The sequence below is a fragment of the Lygodium microphyllum genome, chromosome 27 (assembly GCF_053477565.2).
Source record: "Lygodium microphyllum isolate KBCC chromosome 27, Lygodium_microphyllum_v1.1.10, whole genome shotgun sequence".
Classification (NCBI taxonomy): Eukaryota; Viridiplantae; Streptophyta; class Polypodiopsida; order Schizaeales; family Lygodiaceae; genus Lygodium; species Lygodium microphyllum.
Window position 1 is genome coordinate 95,104,926 of NC_141161.1, and position 26,165 is coordinate 95,131,090.

The window sequence follows — 26,165 nt, forward strand, 5'->3', positions numbered from 1 at the left end:
ATTAAAAGAAAATCTTAAGGGTTTTTCTTAAAAGACGGATATTTATGGAAGCATTCAAAGAAAAAGAGAGGAGCTTCAATACGTGTATTGGGAGATAGGGATTCTCAACAACAAGTGATGCAAGAGTTTCATAAAAGTTTATGGGTTCGACATAGAGGAGGTGCACCTGTGCTTCAATAATGAATGGTGTACCTGTAACCACCTGTAAGTACCTTGTAGGTGACCTGTAAATTCCCTGTTTTACCCTATTTTAGTCCTGTAGGTACTTGAGTCCTTGGAAAGTCTTCAAACTTCAATTCTCCACTCGTTGTACCTGTGTGAGGGATAAAATGGCATGATAGGCTCCCTACACAGGCTCCGAATCACCGGGAGGTGGGCAAAGTTCCCCCCCTTCGAGATCTTCGATAGTGAGGGAGGGTCACCTCTCTTTTGTCCCACTATCTCCCCCGGCATCCACCTTTTTCCTCAGTGGGAATATCAACATGGCAGAGGCTAGTATTCTAAGCAATCAGCATGATATGCATTTCTGAAATATTCATTCAGCCTTTCATGAGATGCATATGAAATATAAGATATCTTGTGCTTGCACGAGAAGACTTGACAAATCAAGTGGAAGGTCAAGCTCTTAGTACGAAGACTACTCAAGTAGTTTACAGGTTCTTATTGAAATAAGTCTTTTGCACGTATGGTTGTGTTAGTAAAGTGGTTGTTGATAGAGGAGAATCGGATGTGGATGAGGCTCGTGACTTCTTTTCACGATTGGATATTAAGTTGGCTTTAACTTCAGCCCACAATCCTAAAGCAAATGGCAAAAGTGAAAGAGGTCATCAGCCTATCATTAAGGCATTAGCAAAGTCATGCAAGGGTAGGATGAAAGAGTGGCCAAGAATGTTACCCTTTCCTTTATGGGTTGATAGAACCACTCATAGTGCAGTTGCAGGGTATATGCCTGCTGAATTAATATATGGACAAGAGCCAATCATGCCTATTGAGGAGACTATTGCTACTTGGAGTGTTCTACCATGGGAAGAGGGTTTGAATAGAGAAGAGTTGTTGATCCTACGTATTAGACAGTTAGAAAGAAAGCCTGAAGACATTGAGACAGCCATGAAAAAGCTGAAGACTACAAGGATCAAGAACAAGAAGAGGCTTGACAAGCAACACGAACTTCGACCACGAGCTATACAGGAAGGGGACTGGGTGCTGGTTTATGACAGTAGCTTGGAAAATCAGCATAGTGCCAATCGGAAGATGACAAAGTGGTGGTTTGGTCCATATGTGGTAAGGTTTGTTTTTTGCCATGCTACCAATGCATTAAATGAGATGGATGGGACAGCTCTAAGGATTTCAGTGGCTGGAAAACGTATCAAGCTCTTTAAACGGAGGGAGTCTTCAGCATATGAGTTGAAGAAGTTGAATACTGAGCATGAACATGAGAATATGGAAAAAGAAGAGGTAGAAGATAAAGACATTGACATGGCAAAGGATACTTCTTCTAACACTGCAGATCCATAAGACTTTGGCACATGCCGAAGAATATGCAGGCTAAGAGGGGGTGGATGTCGTGCCGCTACGTGGACATAGTGTGAAAAACTCTGAAGTGCATCGTCATTCGGCTTTCTTATTGATCTAGAGAGTCAATGCCATATTAGTCATTAATGTCAGTGTCCGTAGTAGGGATGGTTCAAAAATACTAGATTTTTGGACAAGTTTAGCCTATTTTTTATATTATTTCTTATAAATATCCAAAAGCTGTAGACAACTTCTAGAATAGGGTGACATGTAAAAGAAAGCAAGTGGCTTTCAGCCATTTTTGGGGGATTTTATGCAAAAAGAAGGATTGGCGAAATCGCACGACACGTGATTGCAATTTACAAGCAACAAACAACACTCTGAACTGGGAGAAGAAGAAGGAGTGATCTGGGAGAATTTTAACCAGGTGTATTGGTTTTTTATCCCTCCTTTCAAAGCCAATGTAAGCATCAGATTGGCAGTTTGAGCAACAAAGAGGAAGCTATTATTTTATGCACGTTTTTTTTGTCTGCAAGAGATTTATCTTCTCAGGATGCAGAAATAAATTGACAGGCTTTACCTCTATGAGTATTCTTTGACTTTTTCTATTTCTTTAAACCCCTTCTCTTCCGTCTACTCCTCTCCCTAAATCTTCCTTCACCCTACTGTCTCTTACCCCCATGGTAGACTTTCGACCCCAAATGCTCCGACAACGTATGATTGTGAGGTGAAACCACCAATTAGCACTAGGCTCAAAGGGGTGAAAATGCAATCCGTAGTTGACTTCCTGCACAATATGCAAGAGATATTAGCTATTGCTAGGGAAAGCATTAAAACAGCCAAAGATTGTACCATGTTTTATGCTAACCAACACCCTAGTCCTCCAGAGCTCTAAGAGAGGATGTAGGTTTACCTTAAAGTCCCAAAGGACTCTGATTCGATGACTACTGGCAAGTGCTATAGATTTCTTTGAGATATTATGGTCCTTTCCAAATTACTAAGAAAATAAGTAGTGTATCTTATGAGCTAGATTTACCTTCGGAAATCCGAGTTTACGTTGTGTTCCACGTGAATCATTTAAAAGAACGATTGGGACAATGTGAACTGATTGTTCTGATTAAGAAAGTCCAATGGCTTGAGGATATTACTCATTATGTTTCAATCCAACCCAAATTGGTACTTGATCTTAGGGCTAAACGACCACATTGGACCATTTATCTTGAGTATTTAGTCAAGTGTAAAAACCGCCCAAAGACGGAGGCTACTATGGAGTCACTATGTCCATTGAAGAGTCGTTTTACTCACTTTGTCCCTTAGGATATCGCTGAGGACAACAATCATTCATAAAGGGGAAAGTGTAGCATCCCTGAACATCCGAATGGGAGCTAGTAGCATTGGTCATAGTGGTCATGAAGTGACTTAATGCAAATGCACTAGGGGCACTTCAGAGTTAGGCCAAACCAAGTTCTATTTATAGGACTCAAGGCCCATACCACTAGCACACACTGAGACCGTGTACATTGGTGGTATGGGAAACCAACCCTTGGGATGTGGTCATGACCCAAAGTGTTGCTAACTCCCAAGCTTGGGGGTGAGCTTGTTTGGCTCTATGGATGGAAAGTGAGTCTAATGTCCAATCCATTTTATTGTGAGTTTGCATCGTGTCTCATGTGCAGGTTGGATCCTAGGAAACATTTTAGTGAGAGGGACACCAATTTTGGGACCACTGTCCATTGTCCAAATTAAAGTGATAAAGTGTGCATTTTGGTTTCTTTGATTTATTTATATACTATAATTATTTATTGATCAAGTTATTACTACCCTCTCCGAGATGGAAGGCTGGTTGCATGGTTCCATTGCTAGGAAACCATCAAATCCCTTGACTTGGTAAGCCCGAGGCACCTAATTGGAAGTCAAAATTTTGGCTCTATTGCTGAAATTGGGTTCACCTGAGCAATTACAGCAAGTATTCCTCTTATAGTGAAATGGGATCAATTAACGATGATGCATCTCATTCTGAAAATACACATAAGTAAGGGGAAAATGCAATGCCTAATCTTGGAGAAGGCTTACAGTATGGACAGCAAGGAGAAAATGTGGTGGTTGACTAAGAAGCAGGTCCTTCCAAGCCACAAGATGCTAATGACTAGCAAGGAGATGAAGAATACGATGACGAGTTCAAGGCTTGGTTGAAGGCAGTAGCTGACATCTTTGTTCAACTAGCCAAGAATCCTCAATTTGAGAGATTTTTGAATTCTCCCAAAAAGGACAGCAAGGGTAAGAAGAAGATGTCATCTTCAAAGGCATTTGAGTAGCAAGAAGCTTTCAAAGGATAGTCACCGTAGCCTAAAGATGCACCAAAGATTGGTGATGAGCAAAAGCAAATGGTACAAGTGAGATTGGATATGCAAATGCAAGGCCATCTTGGTAGTGCCAATCCAATGGGTTTTGGACAGCCATGTATGCATGCAATTATCGATGACTAGGATACTTTGGTGGTGGCACCATTTTCAATGCTATGGTGGGTCAGGAACCATATACAGGAATGTATTGCACAACTCCTTATGGTATGTAGCACTCAATGCATGGTGTGCAAGGCCCAATGTATCCACTTATGCTTGATAATATATATAGCCCCATGTACGATAGCATTCGCATGATGTGTGGGGCACAAAGTGCCATATATGGTAATGCATCTACATCCCCTGTTGCTTATGGGGCTCAAGGAATGAGTGGTGGTCGTGCAAATGCTTCTTTCAGCATTGATCATGATGTGAATACAAGAAATGTACCCTTTTTGCAACAGCCAGTGTATAATGACTTAAAATCCCAAAGGGGTAGCAAACGACTGATGAGGGTGAAAGGGGTGAAGTTGAGTCCTTCAATGGTGCAAAAGATAGATTGGAAACTTTAATTTTTATTTAGTAATTTGATATAGTTTATTTGGGAGATAACTTCACCGAATCCTCTAAGATTTAAAAGGCAACCACTTTCTTGAAGGGGAATATGCATTGCAACGGTTGTCCACGCTCTTAATGCAAGGTAAAGTACCATCAATATGGGTTCGATTCAAGCAAATGTTTGCATCAAATTGGTTGACATACAGCTACTGAATTATGCAAAGCATGGGACAAAATCAGAGATCAGCATACATTAATCGTCTTCTATAATAGGGCGCAAGCCAACATTATCTCCACGGACACGACAGCCCATCTAGGCATCAAAGAGAATGATATCAGACCCATTGGAAAAAGTTGGTATGGCACGCAAGGGCCATGCAGAGCCTATCACACCGTAAAGGGAAGCTTTGCTTGCACATTCAAGGATATATAGATTTTTTCATTGCACCACTTAAAGATTGTGATATCTCGCTTCGTATGCCTTGATGCCATCGTGTGAACGCAATGATTGATTCATATGTTAAAGTGATCACTATTCAATATAAAGGCAAGGCCCATACCTTGGATGTAAAATTGAAAGGGAAATCTATCCTTGTTGTATTAGCTATTGCCATTTCTAAAGAAATGAAAAATCACCTTTCAGAGTACTCTAGCTTTTTACTAAGAATAAGGTTGATAATGAAAATGTTGGAAACAGATCTAAGTTAAAGAAGAATCGCATGTCATTTTTGAATATGTATGCTAATTGATTTTCTCAATCGTTATTGGGACAGCTACCATCTAAAAGGCCAGAAGATCATGGCATAGATCTTATTACTGAAAGTAGCCCTCCTAATAAGCTACCCTACAGCGTAAGCGCATCCCAATAAGAGGAGATAATGAGTAAGTAAATGAGCTCTAGCAAAAGGGCCAATTCATTCCAGCTCATCTCCCTTTTGTTTTCCAGTGCTTTTGGTTCAGAAAAGCGATGATTCATGGCGTATGTGCATTGACTATTGTGCTTTGAATAAAATCATGATAAAGAATCGCTTATGGATCCCTCGGATTGATGATGTTATGAATAGATTGCAAGGGCAGCCATATTCAACCATATTGATTTTAAAAGTGGCTATCATTAGATTCGCATTAGACTCGAGGATGTATCTAAGACAGCTTTCAAGACATCTTTTCGGTTGTACGAGTTTCTTGTCATGCCTTTTGGACTTACGAATGCTCTTGTCACATTTAATCATATGATGGATCGCATCTTTAGACCACATAGAAAATTTGTTGGCACTTTCTTTGATGACATGATTATCTACACAAAGAATGAGAGAAAGCATAGAAAGCTCTTGGACATTGTGTTCAATGATTTGTGTCAGCACAAATTTATTATAAATTACAAGAAGAGTGAGTTTTTCTTGTATGAGATTTACTTTTTGGGGCACATTGTGTCAATTGATGGCATTCGTATGGACCCTGCAAAGGTTGAGGCAATACACTCATGGCCACCTTTAAAGATTGTGCATGAGATCCATAGTTTCTTAGGTCTATATTCCTATTATAGGAAGTATATGTGCAGTTTTACTAAAATTACATCTCCACCGCATACTTTGCAAAAGAAGGGTTTTAGATGGATAACACTGGAAATTTCAACATGGAAGAAGCTAAAGGAAAAGATGACTTTAAATCCTATGCTTCTGTTGCCCGATCTAAGGAAGTGATTTGTTATTCAATGTGATATATGTGAGAACTGCTTAGGGGCTATTTAAACACAAGATAGCCAAGTTATGGCATATTAGAGTCATATTCTCCATGGTGCATAAAGAAATTTGCAGGTTATGGAAAGAGTTGCCTATTGTAAATCATGCACTCTTGATATGGAAACATTATCTCTTAGGAATTATCATAGTACAAATGGAACATTAAACATTGCGCTACTTTTTGACTCAAACTAAGTTTTTTGAGAGCACATGAGATTGGTCAACTTTTTATGTATGTTTCACTTTCAAATTGTGCACATAGATGGGGGGGAAAATGTGGTGGCTTATGCATTGTCATGTAAGCCTCAAATTTTGATTATCACTATGATATATCACACTGAACTAGATACCATGAAATATCAATATACTGCTGATTTGGATTGTGAGAATATATATGATCAACTTTGCAATGACCAAAGGCCTGAGCACTTTTGTGCTTAGAGATGGTTTTCCGATGATACATTGGCAACTGTGTGTCACAAAGTAGTTGAGGCCTAAAATGATCACTAAGAGTCATGCTCCTTATGCAAGGCATAGAGAGATTGATGCTACAGTTAAACCAGTGTAGTATTTCTTTTATTAGCCTCCTTTGAGATATGATGTTGGGTAATTTGTCAATTCATGCATCGTATGTCAGAAAGTAAAGTATGACAGGTAAAAGATGCTAGGTTTATTGTAGCCCTTGCCTATTCCAAATAGACCTTGGCAAAGCATTGCTATCTGCTTTATCTTTAAGCTTCCTAGGATACCTACAAGGAATTATGGGATATGGATCATTATTTGCAGGTTTAGTAAGCATGCCCATTTCATTCCAATGAGGAAGAAGATAAAGACTGAGAATCTAGCACGCTTATTTTTGCAGCATGTGTCTACGTATCATGGCATACTAGAGTTGATCATATCAATGATCAAGTCCCTCGGATGACCAATTTGTTTAGGAAGGAACTATTTAAATCTATGGATACCACACTGAAATTTTCTTCGTCCTTCCATCCACAAACAGATGGTTAGTCAGAAGAGGCAAATTCTACCGTGCTTGATCTCTTGAGATGCTATGTTTTTGCCTTTGGTAGAGTTTGCATACAATAATAGAGTGCATAGTTCCACTAGTAGATTCCATTTGAGGTTGTGAAAGGTGCCAAGAATGTACCCCCTATTTTGTACACAAAGAAGAAGATCTTTGAGGTTGATTGGTATGTAGAAAACATGGATACAACCTATGAAAAGGTTAAGTATGCTCTTTAGAGGTCTCAAGAAAAACAAACGAGGACAGTTGATCGCCAGAGACGTGCTTTGCAATTTGCGAATGGCAATTATGTATTGCTATTATGCATTGTTACATTTTGAAAAGGCAAGGCTGAAAAAGATGAAAGATAGAGAGAGGTTGTATCCAATGGTGAGTATGAGATATTATGGGCCCTTCCAGGTGTTGGAGAGGATAAGAGATCTTGCTTATAGACTGGAACTGCCTCCACACTTGTGGATACACAACGCCTTTAATGTAAGCGCATCGAGGCCTTTTCATGGTGATGTGCTTGAGGACGGGAAGGTGGAGGATGGACCTGCTACTGTCTTGTGGATCAAGTTTTCTCCTTCTAGCTGCTGTGCAGGATCTCGTGATGCTGAATTTTCAGTGTTCTGCTGATCCTGTGGTAACTGTTGTAAGGAGGGAATGAGTGATGAGGAAAGGGCAGCCATTGCTTGGAATAGTGCTGCTAGGGCAGGGGGAGTAGAGGCCATGGGTTCAGCAAATGGTAATTTCTGTCTGCCCTCTTCTCTCTGCAAGGAAGCAGGCCCTCAGCTTGAGCAAACCCCCTGCTTCTGACAGTATTCTTTGCTTTCTTGTCATCAAACTGTTCTGATTTGTTCATTTTCAACTCCTGAAATGTTTGTTATATGCCATTATTTGTGAATAATTGCCCTCCCAAGATGCTTTATCCTCCAAAATCCTAATGCTTCTGCATAAACATAAGATACATGACTATAAATAAAATCAGATTTATATGCTGCATAGCAGTTAAGAAGGTCATGACACATGTCTGTATGCATCCAAAGAGCACAATACTGCAAAACAATAGTATAACAAAATAACAGGCTTAATAAGCAGTTGTGACTGCATTAAATGTTTTTACAAGGTCAAATTCTTCTCACAAACTGAACCTCTTAGTTGCAAAGAGTTGAAAGTTCTATAGATAGCAAAAATCCATCCTGCCGAAAAAAATCCACAAAGGACACCACAATGTGCACTAAAATATTGTGTTCAAACACTATCTGCAAATGGATGAGTCACTTGTGCTTGAAAGTGCATCAAATGCTGTAACACAAGCTAATTTAAAAATGCACAGCTGAATAGATCTTAGCCAACTGACGTACCAGTTTGCACCAAAACCATGAATGAGAACTAAAGCAGGCCCTGTGGATCCTGCTACATGATACCTAATATTGTAATCCCTCCATTTCCAAAACCTGCACAAGCCCAATAATAAGGCCTAAAGAAAGCACCTATCTTGTGATCTCTAAATCTTCCATCAAACTCTGTTGTATTAAAAAGAATGAAATTTACAGCAGGCCTTCAGATCAACATGTAAACCCCAAATAAAATCCATGTGAACAACAACTAAGGACCTCAAAAAAGAATACCTTGGCAATTCTAGTAACTACTACCAAAAGTCAAAGCACCACTTTGTCAAAGACCCCAGCTGCCCCCAAAAGGATAGCTGTCAAAGGATCCTTGAAGCCTCACCACACTCAAGGAAATCCCTGATTAAAAATCAAGGATGAAGGCATTCCTTGTCAACCTTTGAGTCCATAAATCCCACCAATAGAAGTAATGAAAGAGGTTCTGATTCTCCTCTCTGCAGAAATGGTTATAAATACCTGTTGGGCTTTGATACATTGCCAACTAATAGCCAACAACAATGTGGAAATAAAGGACCACACCCTCCAGGCCACCAAACAACTTGAATAAATGCAAACTAGTCTCCATATAAGTCATACAGAACATGCAATAACCCTCACTTTTTTTAAAAAACTAAGAAAATTCTACTTATGAAACCTCAAGTTAAAACTCCCAAGGTAAAACTACAATACAAAAAAAGCCCTCTAAAGAGCAGCTAAGTGCATCATAGATACAATCCTTGAGTGAACAACCAAGTTGGTGGGGTATAATGCCAAACCACATGAGGTGCTAGATAAAAAGGCAATTGAATCTCTATCCAAATCCTAGAGAAAGTCTTTCTAGGGGAATATCGTGAAGGTCAATACCATGGCTACATCTTGCAGTCCTACATCCCTCTCTCCCCTCTTTGTTTGCAATCTAATGGCTATCCTGGTGGCAAACCGCCTATCTTATCAACCCGCACACTTGGTTTCACTCTTACCTTTTATTCCTATCACTATGATTGTACAAAAGTAACGAATTGAACCAAGACATCATGGGATGAGACTAAAATGCTTAATTTGTCATGATATTTTACTTCCCTACTTTTATCAGTTCCATCTTAGCTTTGTATCAAGCCATTATTTTTACTTTGGCCCCATGATGTAGTTAGTCACTTTTATTAACCAATACATGTTTTTAATTTCCTACTCAAGGCATTTAGTTCCCCTGGGTTTTGGATGTGTCTATATTTCTCTCATAGGGCATTTGGGCCTCTAGTAGATATGTAGTGGTACAGTCGTGATGCAATTATGTTAAGCCACCAAGAAATTGCCAATTACTTATTTTCTTCAAAGAGAGAATTTTCTATTAATAAAACCCCTTGGAACAAAATATCCCAAGGCAAAATACAAGGTACAAAGTAGCTTTGCAAGGGGCTTCCATACTAGAAAATATATAACAAAGGGAAGTCTATCACAAGGCTTGAATGAATAACTAGTCGAGAGGACCATATTACCAAACCATGTGGATTTGAGACTGGAAAAAACAAGGGGAAGTCTATTCCAAGGCTTGAATGAATAACCAGTCGCGAGGACTACAGTACCAGACCATGTGGATCTAACAATGGAAAAAAATCCCATGTCCTTAACAAAGCATCTCTCCTCGTCATAGTCTTTGAACTGCCATATCTCCTCTCCCATCTCCCCACAAAGAGGATGAATAATCTCTATTCACATCATGGAGAGAGTCTCTATAGTAGATCCATCCAAAAAATCTATAGCAAGCCTACATATGGCTATCCATATATACCAAGTAGTAATGCTAGCTATGAGCTCCCATCTATGACAATGCCCCTTCATCCACACTGTCTATGAGAAACTTGGCATGAGTACAACCAGCCTTCCTTCTTGGAAAGGGTAGTAAATAACCTCATTAAGCACTAATTACAACAAGCATGACATTCACATAAACTGAAAATACAAACATTACCACTTAATCTTGGAAAGTAGACTCCTAGTGAGCCCCAAAACTGGCATCCCTTTCTGTATTTCTTTAGCTTTTATTAATATTGGATGAAGTACATTGAGAAGAGGCTCCAATCTCCTTCAATTTCCAATATCTCCTTTTGCCAACAATGACCAACAAGCCTTTTTATCAATACACCCTTGATCTAACAGGGGGAATGGCCTAAATCAGATTGGGATGGATGGCTTCTTGAAATCTCTGGATCCTCGAATACCAAGTACTGATTTCAAGTACTAAGCATTCAATTTTCTAGCACACCCAAGGTGGTTACTAAACCCTAATTTCTACTATAAATTAGGGTTCACAGAAGCAAATGCTTTGCTTCCAGCTAAATCTGCTGTAAATGGCTGAGAACTGCTGAGGGATTGCTTGTAGGAGAGAGAGAAAGATGAGAAGAGAGAAATTTCTGATTTCTGTCACAAGAATGTGTTAGAACCAGCTGCTCTCTGCTGTGAAAGAGCATTAAATGATGTTGGCCAACAGCCTAGAGGCCTCAGATGGATGTCACCCAACTGCATATGAAATCTTCAGCTGCTACCCTTCCTGTTGGACTATTTTCTGCAGTAGGAGCCTTCTTGGCTGCCTGGAAATGGCCAAAACATTCTGATACCTACTTGAACAGAACTCTCTCCTTCTCTTTCAATCTCCACAATCCGTTGAATGGCTGGAATGACCCTTCACTAGCCTCTAATAGCATTTCCTTCACTTGCATGGAAAGTTTTGACAGGTGGCAGCCTATTTTGCCACTTGGCAGCCTTCTTTAGTGCCAAAGGCACCAGGGATTAATCCACTCTCTTTCTCTCACTGTTCTTCATCCATGAAAAGGGTGACCATCTCCTCATAGCTCGTTTTCCTTGCTACCTTGAGGGTTACAGGAATCTCTTTAAGTTTATCCCCTTTGTTAGACTTTTGTTTTCATCTAGAGGACTTTTGAGTGTTTGAATTGTTGAAAGAGAGAGCTAAGGGTATTCAAATGTGGTTTGAGAGAGTCAAAGGGATTGTATGAAAGACAAGAAAGCTGCATTTTCAAGATAAAGTTTGAATTATTTATATTGCCATGGAAAGTAGTAGTAAGATCTTTCCATACCTCTTTGTTTGTCTTGCTCAAGTCAAGGTGATGAAAAAATTTGTCCAAGAGACCAAGCAACAAACTCTCATCTTCTCTAGCCCACCTCATAGGATCTAGGATTTCCTCAACCATCTTTTGGTTTGTCAATGGAGGTTATCTTCCATGCACCTTCTCTCATAAGAATGAGCTGAATTTTTGTCTTCCAAATCAAGAAGCCAATGCCTAAGAACTTTTCAATCGTGGTTTCCATACTTCAAAATCCCAAAAAGGACAACATTTTTTGCAAAGCTTGAATGTCACTTAGAATACTAAATCTAGTCTTAATCATGATGAATTCCATGAAATTTCACAAAAGCCCAAATCCCATTGATGAAATTTCAAGAAATTTCGCCTCAAATGTGAATTGCCCTAATCTTTTATTATGAAAATTTGAGAAAAATTAGTCAAAATAAAAAAAGGCCCATTTTTACCTCAATGTGTACTACCACTAAGACAAATTTATCTTTGATTAAGTAAGGTTTAATACACCTTATCTTTGCTGGCATGTATGGTTGACGAGTTGTGTCAATGGGGCGGTGATGTGGCAGTTGGTCAATGGGCAGCAAGCCAATGATGCATGGCAAGATTGAACCCCTGATAGGGATGGTGACTGGAGATGACCCACCTAATGCTCTGGGTAGCTACAATGACTAACACGTGATGGGCAATGGGTTGGGTGGCACGTGGAAAACAAGCAACAATCTAGGCTGACATGAAGGCTACAAGACAAGGTCACGGAAGGAGCCGCACATAGCCAGCAAACAAGGTGTTGGTGCAATAGGATACATATGAGCTAGGTGGCACCTGGATAGAACACAGACAGGGATCTCTCCAAAGAGGCAGCATTGCAATGCTATGCAAGACAAGTAACCAACCAGATAGTGGCAATTGTATGACAATCTTTTTCCAAAACTATTAAATATACTAAATGCCCCACCCTTGTAAGGTACCATCAATGATCCATGGTGCTCAAAATTGTAATGCCCCTCTTATGAGGAGAAGCTATGTATGAGCCCAAGCATAGGTTTTAACTTATATGTCCAATGAGATCTCTATGACCAAATGGCAAAAAGGTGAACTTAGTGCATCTAGGCTTTGGGTAAAATAGAGTAGTTAAGCTTACAGCAACTCAAGGCACACTTTATCGAGTGGTGGGATGTGAGAGTGATTAGGAACCCCTATTTTGGGGTCTTAGTGCAACTAGGCTTTGGGTAAAATAGAGTAGTTAAGCTTATAGCAACTCGAGGCACACTTTATCGAGTGGTGGGATGTGAGAGTGATTAGGAACCCCTATTTTGGGGTCTTAGGGCCACAAAAACAGCCTAACCCCTAGCTAAGGGTTCCCATCAGGGGGAAGGGTGTGTACAACGGCCCCCTTAATGGGGATCTGAAGGAAATACCCTCGCCCGATAATAAAGGGAATATTTATTGACTGACTAGGAAAGGTTCATAATATAGTAAGTCAAACAAACCAACCTGACCACCTTCTCAAAATATAAAAGAAAGACACCTTCACAGCCATCAAACTAGAGAAGGTTCATAATATGGTAAGTTAAGCAAACCAACTTGGCCGCCTTCTCGAACTATAAAAGAAAGATCCCTCCAAAGTCATCATCAATCTAACTTTCACCTTGTTAGAGTCCTTCTAGCTAGCCTTACGCTCTTCACCTATTATCTATCTAGATTGCCATCTAAGCTTTACAATAAAAGTGTACAAATAGACAAAAATCATCTTTGTATTAGTTTGTTAGAATTAAGGAAGTTTCTATTCTTCTTATAATTGTTGTGTACTCTCTATTTCTTGCTCAAACTCTATTCCCATTGATGTGTAATGTTTTGCATGGTATCAGAGCCCAAGGGGCTCTAGGAATTAAAGAGTACACAAGAGACAAAGGCTTCAATAGCAAAGAGGAGTGATGTTGACATTTGCAAGTCTAGCGCATCAAGAAGCAGTTCCAATGCATCAAGAAATATTGTTATTGTACAAGCAATTCAAACATCGAGGATTTGTCCACCAACCTTCAGCAAAGGCAAGTTAGATATGGTACAAACTACACTATGTGGAAGTTTAAAATTACAACTATTTTTGTTTCTTATGAGCTTCTCGAGACGATGTTGGGGATTGACCCAAAACCACAATCCACCCTCGATCCATCAAATTCTAGAGTTATGATCCCTCAAAATATAGATCTTCTATAGGCGTGGAAACAAAGGAACATAAATGCAATGTGTGCCTTAGTTACAAGCTATTTTAATAGTGTTTTAACGCTGATTCAACAACATACAATCAAGGATTTAGAGGCTTGGAACATACTAAGGAATTAGTACGAAATGCAAAACCAAACAAGGATTTAGAACCTAAGAATCAACTGGCAAGGGAAAAGTTTACTAAAGCAGAGATGATTGAAGCATTCATCACTTGGAGAGTGTGTCATACTCATAGATGCTGAATTGCAGCAAGGCAGTCTTTGTTAGTGACTAGCAATAGCAAACACAACAGTAGACAGCTAGATCAGTGTGTCAAACAAGCATGGAAGAGAAAATCTGCAAACACAGCAAGATGGTGATGACATGATAGGCTGATGGCAGCCTGATCAGCAAAACGCAAATATGTGATGACGTGGCAATCAGCACAAGAGCCAGCTGATCAAAATGCAGCCTTGGGAGGTGTTGGTATAGTAGACAGAGTCACCAAAGCAGCAAATGCAGCCTCCACGTAGTCACCACACCTTAATTGCAACCTCTAGGTAAAGGTGGACAGCAAGTGATAGCAAGAAGAGAAGGAAACAACGAAAAGAAGGCTGCAAAATAGGCATCAGATGGTGGTAGAAAGTGTGAGATAGCTTTGACTGAGATGTCCTCTGTGAATGGGGTGTGAGCAACAAAGCTACAGCACCTACAATTCGCAAAAACGAGATTTTAGGATCTCCCAAATTAGGGTTTGCATGTGGGACATTGAAACTCTCTAGGACCACATTTATTTTCAAATGAAAGGGTAAATTTCATTAATTAACTTGAGTTTTTGGGATATTTAATCAAGCCTAATGATTTACCTCAACATGGGAATCCTGATATTAATGTTAGTCATGTGAATGCTCCATATAGTGCTAGTCATGAGAGAAATGTAGCCAATATATCATTTTTAGCAACAATGTGAAAGATCCAAGGATCTAAGTGATCCAAAGGGAAAAATGACTAGAAACTAGTGCGAGTTTTGGGGCATGAAGAGTTAGAGGTAGAGGTTCCATGTGCTACTTGGTGAAATTTCAATATTGTTTCACCTACGATGGATAAGAATGGATGGAGGAGACTAACCTGGTAGATCATCCTCTCAATATTGAACTTTACCTTGATGTGTTTTAGTTAGAGCCGAGGCTCGTTCAGGTTAAGCGAAGTATAGAAGGCCTAGAGTATTGCCTAATGATCAAGGGGGAGGTTGCATCTGCACTCTCATAGTAATGGACGGCTTGGTTATGTATAGGATCTCAGATATACTCGGTTTGCATCCAAGGCATTGTATGCTAATAGTATTTCTGCCATTGCGATCACTATTCAGTGTACTAGTCAGTGTAAATTCAAATGCAAATGTGTATGGTTTGCACCAAAGCTTTGATATTGTACATTTGTAAGGCTACAAGCACGTATGAAATCCATGGAATATACATTTGAATATGATGCACATTTGCAAGACGTGTATAAGACACATGGATGGTATACAATGTACATTTGCAAGTGATGCACCAGTACATTTGTATGAGTTACATGTGGTTTGTAGCTGATGTATGCTTTACATAAGTATCATGTGGTACATCATTGCTTTGAGGCATTGCTTATGCTTAGTTTATGCATTACTTTGCCTTGGTGCTTAGAGCAATGTTGGGATTTAGCATGTGGATGCATCCCTTCTGATTTTGACAATGATTATGATTCATGTTTGTGGATTGTAATTGGTTTAAGTGACTGGAATTCCAAAAACGTTGAGGGCATGGGCATGGTTAAGCAATAGGTACACATGTTGTTTGACTATGATGCCAACATGTATTTCTAGCAATGGCAATGGACACTTTTGACAAAAGTACTATGCAATCGAGCGCAATTGCAAGGATATCAAGGAGGAGATCTATCACGAGGATTTGATTAAGTGTTAATTAAATGTGCAAATGGGAGGTGCAATTGTGATGTGCAAGTTAGTTATTTCAAAATGACTAGCTAAGGACCCTGAGATGTGAGTAGATATCAAAGTCAATTTTTTGAGCAAGACTTAATAATTCAACTCATTTTTAGGATTAATATTCTGAAAATTAATATAATTGGGCTAAAATTTGCTGAAATACATTTAGCGACTGTCGCTTGGCAAAACTTGTCTGTGCAAGTAAGGAAAAGGCTATGAGAAGTTAGTGGAGCCTCATTCCAGCATTGTGGAGGTTGGGAGAGAGAGAGAGAGAGAGAAAGAGAGAGAGAGAGCTATTGCTGCAATTTTTCAGCCATTGGTGATCAACCCAACCATTGACGGCTGTCAAAGAGCTGCCCCTACCTGATCACAAGGCCATTGGAGGCAAGTGACAACCCATATAAAGTGTCTACATGTAGGTTATAGCAAGTTTGGGGCCCAAAAGGGCCAATGACTACATGAGAGGCTTCTATTGATGGGGGGCTACTGTCCATCAGCCATTCGCAATAGAGTAGCACTAAATTTCAGTCAATTTTGATCCTGAAACTCTGAAATTTCTCTCTCCAACTTTCTCTCCATTCTCTCAACCAATTCACTACCTCCCTTGAAATCTCAACCAAATTCAGTTCCAAGAGGGTGAAAAAAAAATTGAAGAATTTCTACTACTAGACCCTAATTTACAGCATAAATTAAGGTTTACCAACCATCCTAAGACATAGTTACCAAGAACCGGGAACGGGAACGAGACCCCCCCAAACGGGGGGAATGCCTATATATTATCATGTTTGCTTTGAGAGAAAATGCTCCAAACATTCTAAGGGCCGATTTTCATAACTAAGACACAAATTTAGACATAAGACTACTACCACCTTCCCTTTGCCTTTGTTTTTAATGCAACTTGCAACTCTTCATTAAAAAAAACCAGCCAGCAATACAAATGCATTTCACCCCCACTATCTCTTAAAGTAGAGGGCTGATTGGAATCTTGGCATTCTAATGGGGGAATCTATAATCTCAAAGCATAATAAATTTCCCTCCCTTGTGTCAAAGGAAAGACAAGCACAAGGATCATAAGAACTACTCAAGGCCACAAAATCCAAGTATTGTAACTGATGACCCTGATCTTATATCACAAGCTCCCCGATGGTTTTGTCCTTCCTCTTTGCATGAGTGTGAAGCACTTCAGTATCGTCTAACTAGCTACTAGCAAGATGTACCATCTCTCATTTTTTGCCCATTCTGTTGTGTACCTCTTGCTATTCAGAATAAGCAGCGAGCAAGGGCTGAAGCCTGAATTGATTATTTACCCTTATCATTATCCTACTCTATAAGCAGAGCAACTATGGGTGAACCTTTAGGAAGATCATCGTCATGCATGCCAATACTGCCTGCCAATCAAATCAAGGCATCCATCCTTTTTGAGAGGTCATTCTGCCATAAAGTGTTCCAACTGCCCACAAGAGAAACAATGACCAGCAAACGTATCCCCTCTCAACCTACACCTCAAAGGATGCATACTTGTAGAATTAATCCACAACCGAGTATCCCAAAGCATGCAGTGTCAATTCTTATCGCTGCCCACACACTAGGGACATCCAAAACCTTCCCAATGGCAACCAAGCATTTGCCAAAATGGGCCAATACACTGACCAGAATCTTTGGCAAACAGCAGCACTTTGGAACAACAGATAACATTTAAATGCTGAGATCTCCATGGCACATGCCAATGTGCAAAACAACAAATTGCTGCAAATCCTAAACAGTAAAACAACAGCTGTCCAATCCTTCTCTAACTGTAACTCAGATGGTAATTTTCACAGTACCAACAGCTCCAAGAGAGGGGGAAAACTGTTGCACAGTTGGTAAGCCTCCCCTTCTCCATGCTAGAGATTTGGTGGCAGGATTCCTAGCTTACATGTTTAACAGAACCATGTGTGAAGGCCTTACCAGAAAGCTGGAGCACAAGCACTATTGTGCCTATCCTCAAGTCAGGGAACCCTACTCTACCCAGTAACTATCGGACTATCATGGTTGGACATACATTGGCTAAGTTATATGCTTCCATCCTTGAGCATGAGTTAAGCAGGTAAGCAAAGATGTGGGGTCTTAGAGCACAGGGACAAACTGGCTTTAGGAGAGGCTTCTCCACATTGGATCGCATCCTCACACTCAGAGCAATCATTGAGGAGGGAAGGGCCCATGGCCGATGGACCTACTGCTGCTTTGTGGACTTCCGCAAAGCCTTTGACACAGTACCGAGAGACAGGCTGATACATAGATTGCATGCCATGGGAGTACCCAAAAGGTTCAACGCTAAAACAAAAGATGGAGCTGAATCAAAAGCAGTTTCCAGCTAGAAACCTACTCTTGGCGCTGCTAAGAGGTGCCCTGTCTGTGAGTTCAGTTGGGGTATTTTGGCACTGTATGAGAGAGTTGTGGGTAGAGTCCAAACACCTGAGGGCCTTTCGGCACCTATTTACTCCACCATTGGGGTGAAACAGGGATGCCCCCTCTCTCCGACATTATTTGGCATGTACATTGATGGATTGCTGATTGCATTTCACATGAAGGAGATAGAGGAGCTCCACTAGCTTGCACTTGGATATCTCTCCTATTGTATGCAGATGACATTGTATTGATAGCTGACTCTCCAGAGGGTCTACAGAGACACTTGGATGCATTACACTCCTATACTTTGGACAGTGGGCTTTCAGTGAACCTTGGTAAAACCAAGGTGATGGTATTTAATACTACACCACAGTGGGTCAAGAGATCAGCACCTAAATTCACATATGGATCTGAGGAGCTAGAGTATGTGGATTCTTATATATACTTAGGAGACTTATTCACAAGGCCCACCTTTTCTATGCGAGAGGCAGCAGACACTAGACTGACTCGCAGATACACAACACTAGGTGGTTTGGAGAGGATGTGCTTACAAGTGCAATTCCAAGAACCCCACACCAAGCTATGGCTCTTCGATACACTGGTCACATCCACACTACTTTATGGAGTACAAATATGGGGGCCCAGTCTTGACCACCGTAGCAGATCAAGGCGCACTTATGACAGATAGAGGTCGATGGAGAAACCCCTAGTGTCCATGATATCCAGTATGATCAGATGTAAGGCCTCAATGCCACATGAGATCATCAGAGCTGAGCTAGCAGCTACACCGATTATGGTAGAGGCACTTACTTGATCGATCACATACATACATAGCCTATGGGACTTACCCAAACACAGGTATGCACGGTTGGCCCTTGAGTCCTCTAGGCAGCTTGCCAGAGAGGGTGATACTTCATGTTGGTATGCACAGATGTCGGCCTGGTTTAAGCTGCATGGCTTTACCATGGACAAGTTACCCCCCTTCCAGTACTCCCTTCATGCACCATCTCTTGATCTGAGCAAGTTAGAGATTCGCAGGATCATCAAAATGGATCTTACCCAGTTGGATATCAGGCGGACATGGTTGATGCTAGGGGAGGAGCTAGGGACAAAGATAGCTTTCTACCGCAAGCATTTCCTTCATACTACAGATGATGGATTTATTGCTCGCCCGAGATACATGGACACCCACCTTTTCCATGGGATCAAATGTACTATTGGCCAGTTGCACACCTCCTCACATCAGCTAGAGATTAAGACTAGTAGATATAGATCTATCCCATCAAAGGAGCCCATATGCCAGATACGCCAATTAGAGCCAGAGACAGAGGAGCATTATATCTGCCGCCGCTGCCCAATGTATTATGAGATCTGTGGTCGTTTCCGTTGTCTCTTTAGAGACGGATTTGGACCACTATCCAGAATCATGGATTTTACCAATCAACGATGCCTTGGTCTCTTTTTTCTTGAGATACGACAGCTTCATGACATGCGTCTCAAGAGTACAGCTGCTCCGGGACACTGAGACCGTCCACAAAGGCAACTCACAAACTTCTTTGCAAAGAAGGCTCAGAAGACTTCAATACAGTTACAGCATAGTCCACACAAGAGCCTCTCTCACCGCCACAGTCCACTCACAGACAAGGAGTACTGATTGATCGAGCCGTTCAGCTTAGCCGATCCAGATGTCCTAGGCCTCGACACAAACGCCGACAACACCTTCATAGGCGGATACAGGGGATTACTGCTCAGGCTAGAGCTAGCCCCACATACCCACATGAGATTGTACCATTTGGAGCTCATTGTTACTAAATAGAGCTCTATGTTTTACATATAGCCATAGAGTTTCCTTTCTTATTTTGCTTTGTGCTACATATTTTGTCCAGACAGTTGTACCATCATACACATGATTGTAACTCATGGTCTCACAGGTCACTTTGGCCTTTTGTAGACGTTAATATATCATTTCATTTCATCTCTCTCTTTTTTTTTTCGTAAAAGGTAATTGTATTAATTACGAAAAAAATACAAGATTACTTGATTACAAGATACATGACGACAATCTAAGCCATCATGTGAAGAGGTTCTAAGTACTACAAGTTACAATGTCATGGCAAAGACGCGGAGGAAATTGCCATATGCCAGGGACGTAAGTCCTCCCTAGAGAGCAAATCAGAATGGTGGAGAAGAGCTAACTGCCAATACAAGAGGCCCTTAAGCCTCGCAATATGCCGCTGAACATTATAGGCGGAGTCAAAAAGAAAAGCATTCCGAATGGTCCAGTTATGCTAACAGCCCCAATATCGAAGAAAGTGATACATGAGCTTCATATGTGGCTGTGCCGGAGTGGGGTATTTGGGCTGGCCAAAAACCCAATCAAAGGGGCGCAAGGTGAAACCAACCACCCCTTGCCAAACAGCCGACAAAAATAACCAAACTTTCTTAGCGATGGGGCAAGAAATAAATCGGTGGCGGGCGGATTCCACAATAGTGGTGCAAAAGAAATAGGTGCCATTGGAGATTTGTCGCTTGGAAAGAGCTGAAGCAAGCGGAAGACCACCAATCATCACTCTCCAAAGAAAGACTTTATATTTAAAGGGTGTCTTGTTCAACCAGCCCTCCATCACAGTTACCCTCCACCATGACCGGGATTTACGCAATCCCCATAAAGCATTCACTTTAGTAACTAGCCATTGATGATCTTTAATCAGAAGATGATACACTTGGTTAGCAGAAGCTTTGCTTAAATTCAGCCGGCCTTGTAGGTCCCAATCCTGCCAGGGATGATCCGAAGCAAGGGCAGGAAAGGGTTGTCTGCTCTGGAGCACCCTCAAAAGCTGTTCCCATAAAGGCCTATATCCACAGGGGATCCTGAAAAGCCTCCTAGCTGTACGAAACGATATAAGCACATTGCGACTGGCAAGGGTGGCATCCGCAACCGAAGACAAGCCCAAACGTGCCATCCGGTTGAATTGTGGTCTGAGCTCATGTTTACCTTCCTACGAAAGTAAACGCAAGACTGCCAGTAATTCCAATTGAAAAGAGTTAGTAGCTAAGCGATCCTCCGTTGGATGCCACTGAGCCTTCTGGAGGACGTGTTTCCAAGAACATACCAAATGAGTAAGCAGCAATGAAGAAGAACTGGAGAACCGCGAATCAGCATTAAGAACATGCCACCAAGAACTCCGGATTTAGGTATTGCCATGCAGAAGCCCATGGCCCTCAAGGAAATAACGGGCTATATCGACCCACGGATGATGATCCGAGCACATGGCGCGGAAAAGAGACCAACGGAGTGCCTGCATGTGAGTTTGGGCATCTAAAATAGCTCCGCCACCCATGCGTTTGGGGGTGCACGCATGCGACCACAAGATCCAGGAAATACCTGCATGCAATGAGTCCTTCTTCCATAGCATGAAGCGAATAGACTGAGTAAGAGCATTCAGAGTCGTAGTAGTCCAGGGCAACAATGGCAAAAAATATGTGAGCATTGGCAACATAATTGCCTGGGCTACTTTGAGGCGAACATGGAAGGGCCAGGCCTGAGACTTCCAATACATAAACTTAGCCACCATTTTCTGAGAAATCCATTGCAGAAGCTGCTTTGGGGGAACATCAACACCCAAAGGGTACCCAAGATGCCTGACAATGGAGCCACGAGGAACAACCTGACCCTGCCAGTCCAAGGACTGCAAATCCGACTCCGTGCAGCTTAGAATGGCTGATTTGAGTGCATTGATACGAAGGCCGGACGCCTGACCAAAGAGACCCCAAACATCCAATGCTTTTCAAAGGTTATCCTTGTCCGCACGCAAAATTATAAAGGTATCATCCGCCAGGGATTGGCTAATGAAGTGATGTCCTGTAGGAAGCGACAGTCCGGCCAACTGAGAAGAGGCTGCCATATGAGATAACATGGAAAGAACTGGATGTGTCGCAAGGGCAAAGAATAGAGGGCTCAAAGGGCACCCCTGTCTGACAGAAAGGGCAAGGACAAATGGCTCAGTAACACCTCCGTTCAGCATGACTCGCAAAGACGTCACAGCGCTAATGGTGTAGATTAGACGAGACATCCGAGCACCAAAGCCCATAGCAGACATAAGTTCAGCAACGAAAGACCAGTCCAGATAGTCAAAAGCCTTTTCCAGGTCCAGTTGAATCAGTACTACCTCCTGATTAGAATGCCTTGCATAATCAATTGCCAGTTGAGCATTCAATACATTGTGCAGAATATTTCGGCCCTTAATGAAACCATACTGGAGAGGGTGCACAAGGGCAGGGAGATGCTTATGGAGCCGATTCGCCATTACTTTGGAAAAGATTTTGTACATTGAACCCATCAAAGAAATTGGGCGCCACTGTGTCAACTTAGATGGCGAAGGAACTTTTGGAAGCAGTTTAATAAGTCCTTCTTTCCATGAGGAAGGCATGATCCCCGTTTCCCACACCTGCTGAAACAAAGCCTGCAATGGTTTCGCCAGTTGGGTAGCAAAAGCTTCAAAGAACTCATTGGTGAGACCATCCCAACCCGGACTTTTATCCTTGGGCAAGTGTAACAAGACGTCCATAACCTCTACCTCACAAATATCTGACTCCATAGTAGCTTGCATGTCCTGCGGAAGCTGATTGCGGACCAGGTCATAAAAAACTGAACGGGCCTGAGTAATTTGGCCTGAAGATGGAGAAGTGGGACCGAGAAGGTCGCGGAAATAATTCCTGCACATATGCACAATAGTCTGTGGATCCAGGATAAGGTGGCCTTCTGCATCCTCGAGTCTGGTCATATTCTCTCGAGCAGGAGAGGCGTGGAGAGCTCGAAAGAACTTATGGGTCTGGCATGCACTATCTTGCAAAGTCTCTGTCAGATGTTGCAATTTGGCCTGCTGATATGATTTCAACTGGAATTCTTTAATAAGATCAGCCACCCGCATGGCCAGTGCGAGCAGAAATGCATCATCCGGAGTGTCCACCAGCAGAGAACGAACCAAAACCAGCAGGTCCTCTGCTGCCTGTCGACGCCGCCGACAAAGAGAGGCATGATAGATCCCATACTACCGAGCAACCTGCTGCACATTAGAGAGCAATCTTTCAAATGACGCAGTGCCCTGAGAAAAAAAGTCCAAGAAGAATCTGTCAATCAATTGCTGCATATAGCCCTGAAAGATTGCATGCTTCAAGTAAGACGAGTTGAAACGCAAAGGGAGTCTCTCCAGAAATTGCTTGAAAGGTACAATGGGTTGTGCAAGCAACTCGAGCTGCAGAGGAAAATGGTACGACAAGGCATATTGCTGCAACACTATTATTTCGAGCATCTCAAGAAGAAAATCATCATTCTGCATGATATATATACGGTCCAACCGCGACCATGTTGTTGCATACTAGGCAGAATGGAAAGTAAAGCCTGTAGAAGACGGGTGTAGCTAGGACCAGAGATCTTGCTTAAGAACAGCAAGAGCCAACTCATGCCACATACGACTTTCCGGCGCATCCATTATCGAATGCTCCGATGTGGACTGGGAAGAATCAACACACATATTGAAATCCCCCATGAAGAAGCCCCGTCTGCCAAGTGACAAGGAGGTCTGCAAAGTCTGCCAAAGCTCCCGGCGAGATAACGAATCATTCGGAGCATAGAGGCCAAGTAACCATAAGATTTCTCCTTCGAATAAAATTTCAATCACCAAAAAGCGGCCATGAACATCATTTTTAATAAGAACAGGCTAATATTTGTCATGTACAATCATGAGCACACCCGAATAATGTATGGCCTGTGTTCCTGCATAGAACAAACGAAAGCCATAGCAATCCACAACTTTTCCGGCTTCACCGTGACTCTTGTGCTCAACAGTGCACAGGACATCCCACTGATTCTCATACAATGCAGTCCACATGGCATGTTGCTTGTATCAAGAACAAATTCCTCGCACATTCCACGTGGCTATTTTCATGTGTATTCAAAACAAAATCAGGTACGACGCACAGCTTGCCTCGATTTGACTTTGTCAGCGAGAATGTCCAGGACTCCCTCATCCAAGAAATCCGCCAACACCGCAAAAGAGTTCTGAGGACCAGATTTGGAAGTAGACGGCATATCTGCTGGCTTGGGGTTGGAACGGGGATAACGACGGTCCCACGGGATAATGACGTTGCCTCTGGTATCAAAAAACAGCTTAGCAGGTGGACCCTTTGGACGATCCGAATACATTTTCCTGGCAGGCTGAGGACGGGGGGCAGAGGAAACCATAGCAGGAGCAGAGCGCTCGGAAGACAACATTTCCTTCCTGCGCATATATGTACGCATGGAATCTTGTGAGGTAGTAGGCACAGTATTCTCCATGCTAGCAACAACCCTGTTGCCTTTTTTTGCACGTACTTCAACCCAATCAGTGGCACGGGAATCCAGACCCGAAACCTGTTGTTTACCTTTGGCCAGAACTTGGGGCGGGTGGATAGTATCCAGCGATGGAGCATCACACACCATATCTTCCATGGGCAGCGCAGCATGGCCAACATCTGAAGTGTATTGCTGCTCCGGGCATTCGGCCATAAAATGCCCCAACTGTCCACAGGAAAAGCAATGTCCTGCAAAATTGCCCCATTTCAAACGAAAGTGTAACGGATGCATGCCAGAGCAATTGAGGCGTAACCAAGCAGGCCTTTTCCTTGCAGTGTCCCATAACATACACAAGCGGTTGCGATTCACAGCCCTGAGACTAGGAGGGACCAGAACCGTGCCCACAGCGGCCATAGCATCCTTCAATAGTGGCCAATAAACAGCCGGACAATTTTCCACTTCTACCCACACAGGGCATTCACGTTGCAGCAGGCGCTGAAAATCTGCCATCGGGCGCCATGGAACCACATGAACCAACCGGCGATCAAAAAACAAAGGCAGTTTAGACAGGAGAGCAGCACGGTGCGTCTCAGATTTCAACAGGACCTCAAAAAAACCTCGGGACCCAACAAAAATCTCTTCAACACATTCCCCTTGTAGCAGACTCTGCAGCCATTGGCGAATACGGGAAAGCAACGGGATTCGACCAGTGAAGAAGAGTATCACAGCGCGATCATAAAACACCAAAAAGGAGCGTAGGACAGTTTTTGGGTCCACGGTGGCTTCCAGAACATCGTCAGGTGCAGAGTCAGAAAAGACTTCCTGATTATGTTGAACATAATCGCCAAGCAGAGTGTTGGCAAATTCCAGCAAATGCTCCCAGTCAACATCCTGAGAGTCCACAGAATCCGAAGCAACCTGCGCATAGGAACGATCCTGATGAACACCTATCTCTTCCGAGGTATGCTTGGTACGTTTACCCGCAGGCTGGATGTCAGGACCCGGGGGCATCTCTTCAGTACACGGAACCATATCCTCAGGTTCCTCAGCATCAGAATCCGGGCCAAGTGCTGCCACCGTTTGGTCTATGAAATCCAGATCCAAACCAGCCATCGTGTATCACGATCTGATCTCGAAGGAGGACTGACGCACAGTGCAGATCGCTGTCGGCTGAGTTAGAAATCTGCACCCCTGTAAGCTGGTTTCTCACACGGCGAAGGACGACCCTCTACTGTATCACAGAATTCTTTCTGTTATGCCAGAAACCTAGAAGAGGTGAATTCTGCAGTGCAGCCGCCTGAGTGGTGGGGCAGAGTGCGCGCAGGACCTGACCAGGACGTCACACGAACAGAGGTTGCAGGCGTTGACGGGCCGAGGTCGCGAAAGGCAGGTACAGACAGCAGATGGCAGGCGTGCAGGGACAGAGCTCGCAGGAGGACAAGGCCAGAGCTCGCCAAAGGCAGAAACGGCACAAGCGAACACACAAAAGCAGGGACCCGCAATACCTGTTTCCGTCAACGCCCAGGAAAATTGGCCGGAGTGCAACGGCAGTATGGCGAAACGAGACGGGGGCCTGCTTCAAGCGTTGCGCAGTCCACCGACAGC

At 42.4% G+C, this 26,165-nt stretch overlaps 1 protein-coding gene across 1 annotated transcript in view; it reads right to left on the reverse strand.

The window, feature by feature from the left end:
• The window catches only part of LOC148012618 (alpha/beta-Hydrolases superfamily protein), a 98,705-nt gene that overhangs the window by 68,480 nt on the left and 4,060 nt on the right, over positions 1–26,165 (reverse strand). Inside the window, exon 2 of the mRNA XM_087669266.1 lies at positions 8,528–8,620. Coding sequence (XP_087525392.1) covers positions 8,528–8,620 — 93 coding nt within the window. The remainder of the gene's footprint in view (positions 1–8,527; positions 8,621–26,165) is intronic.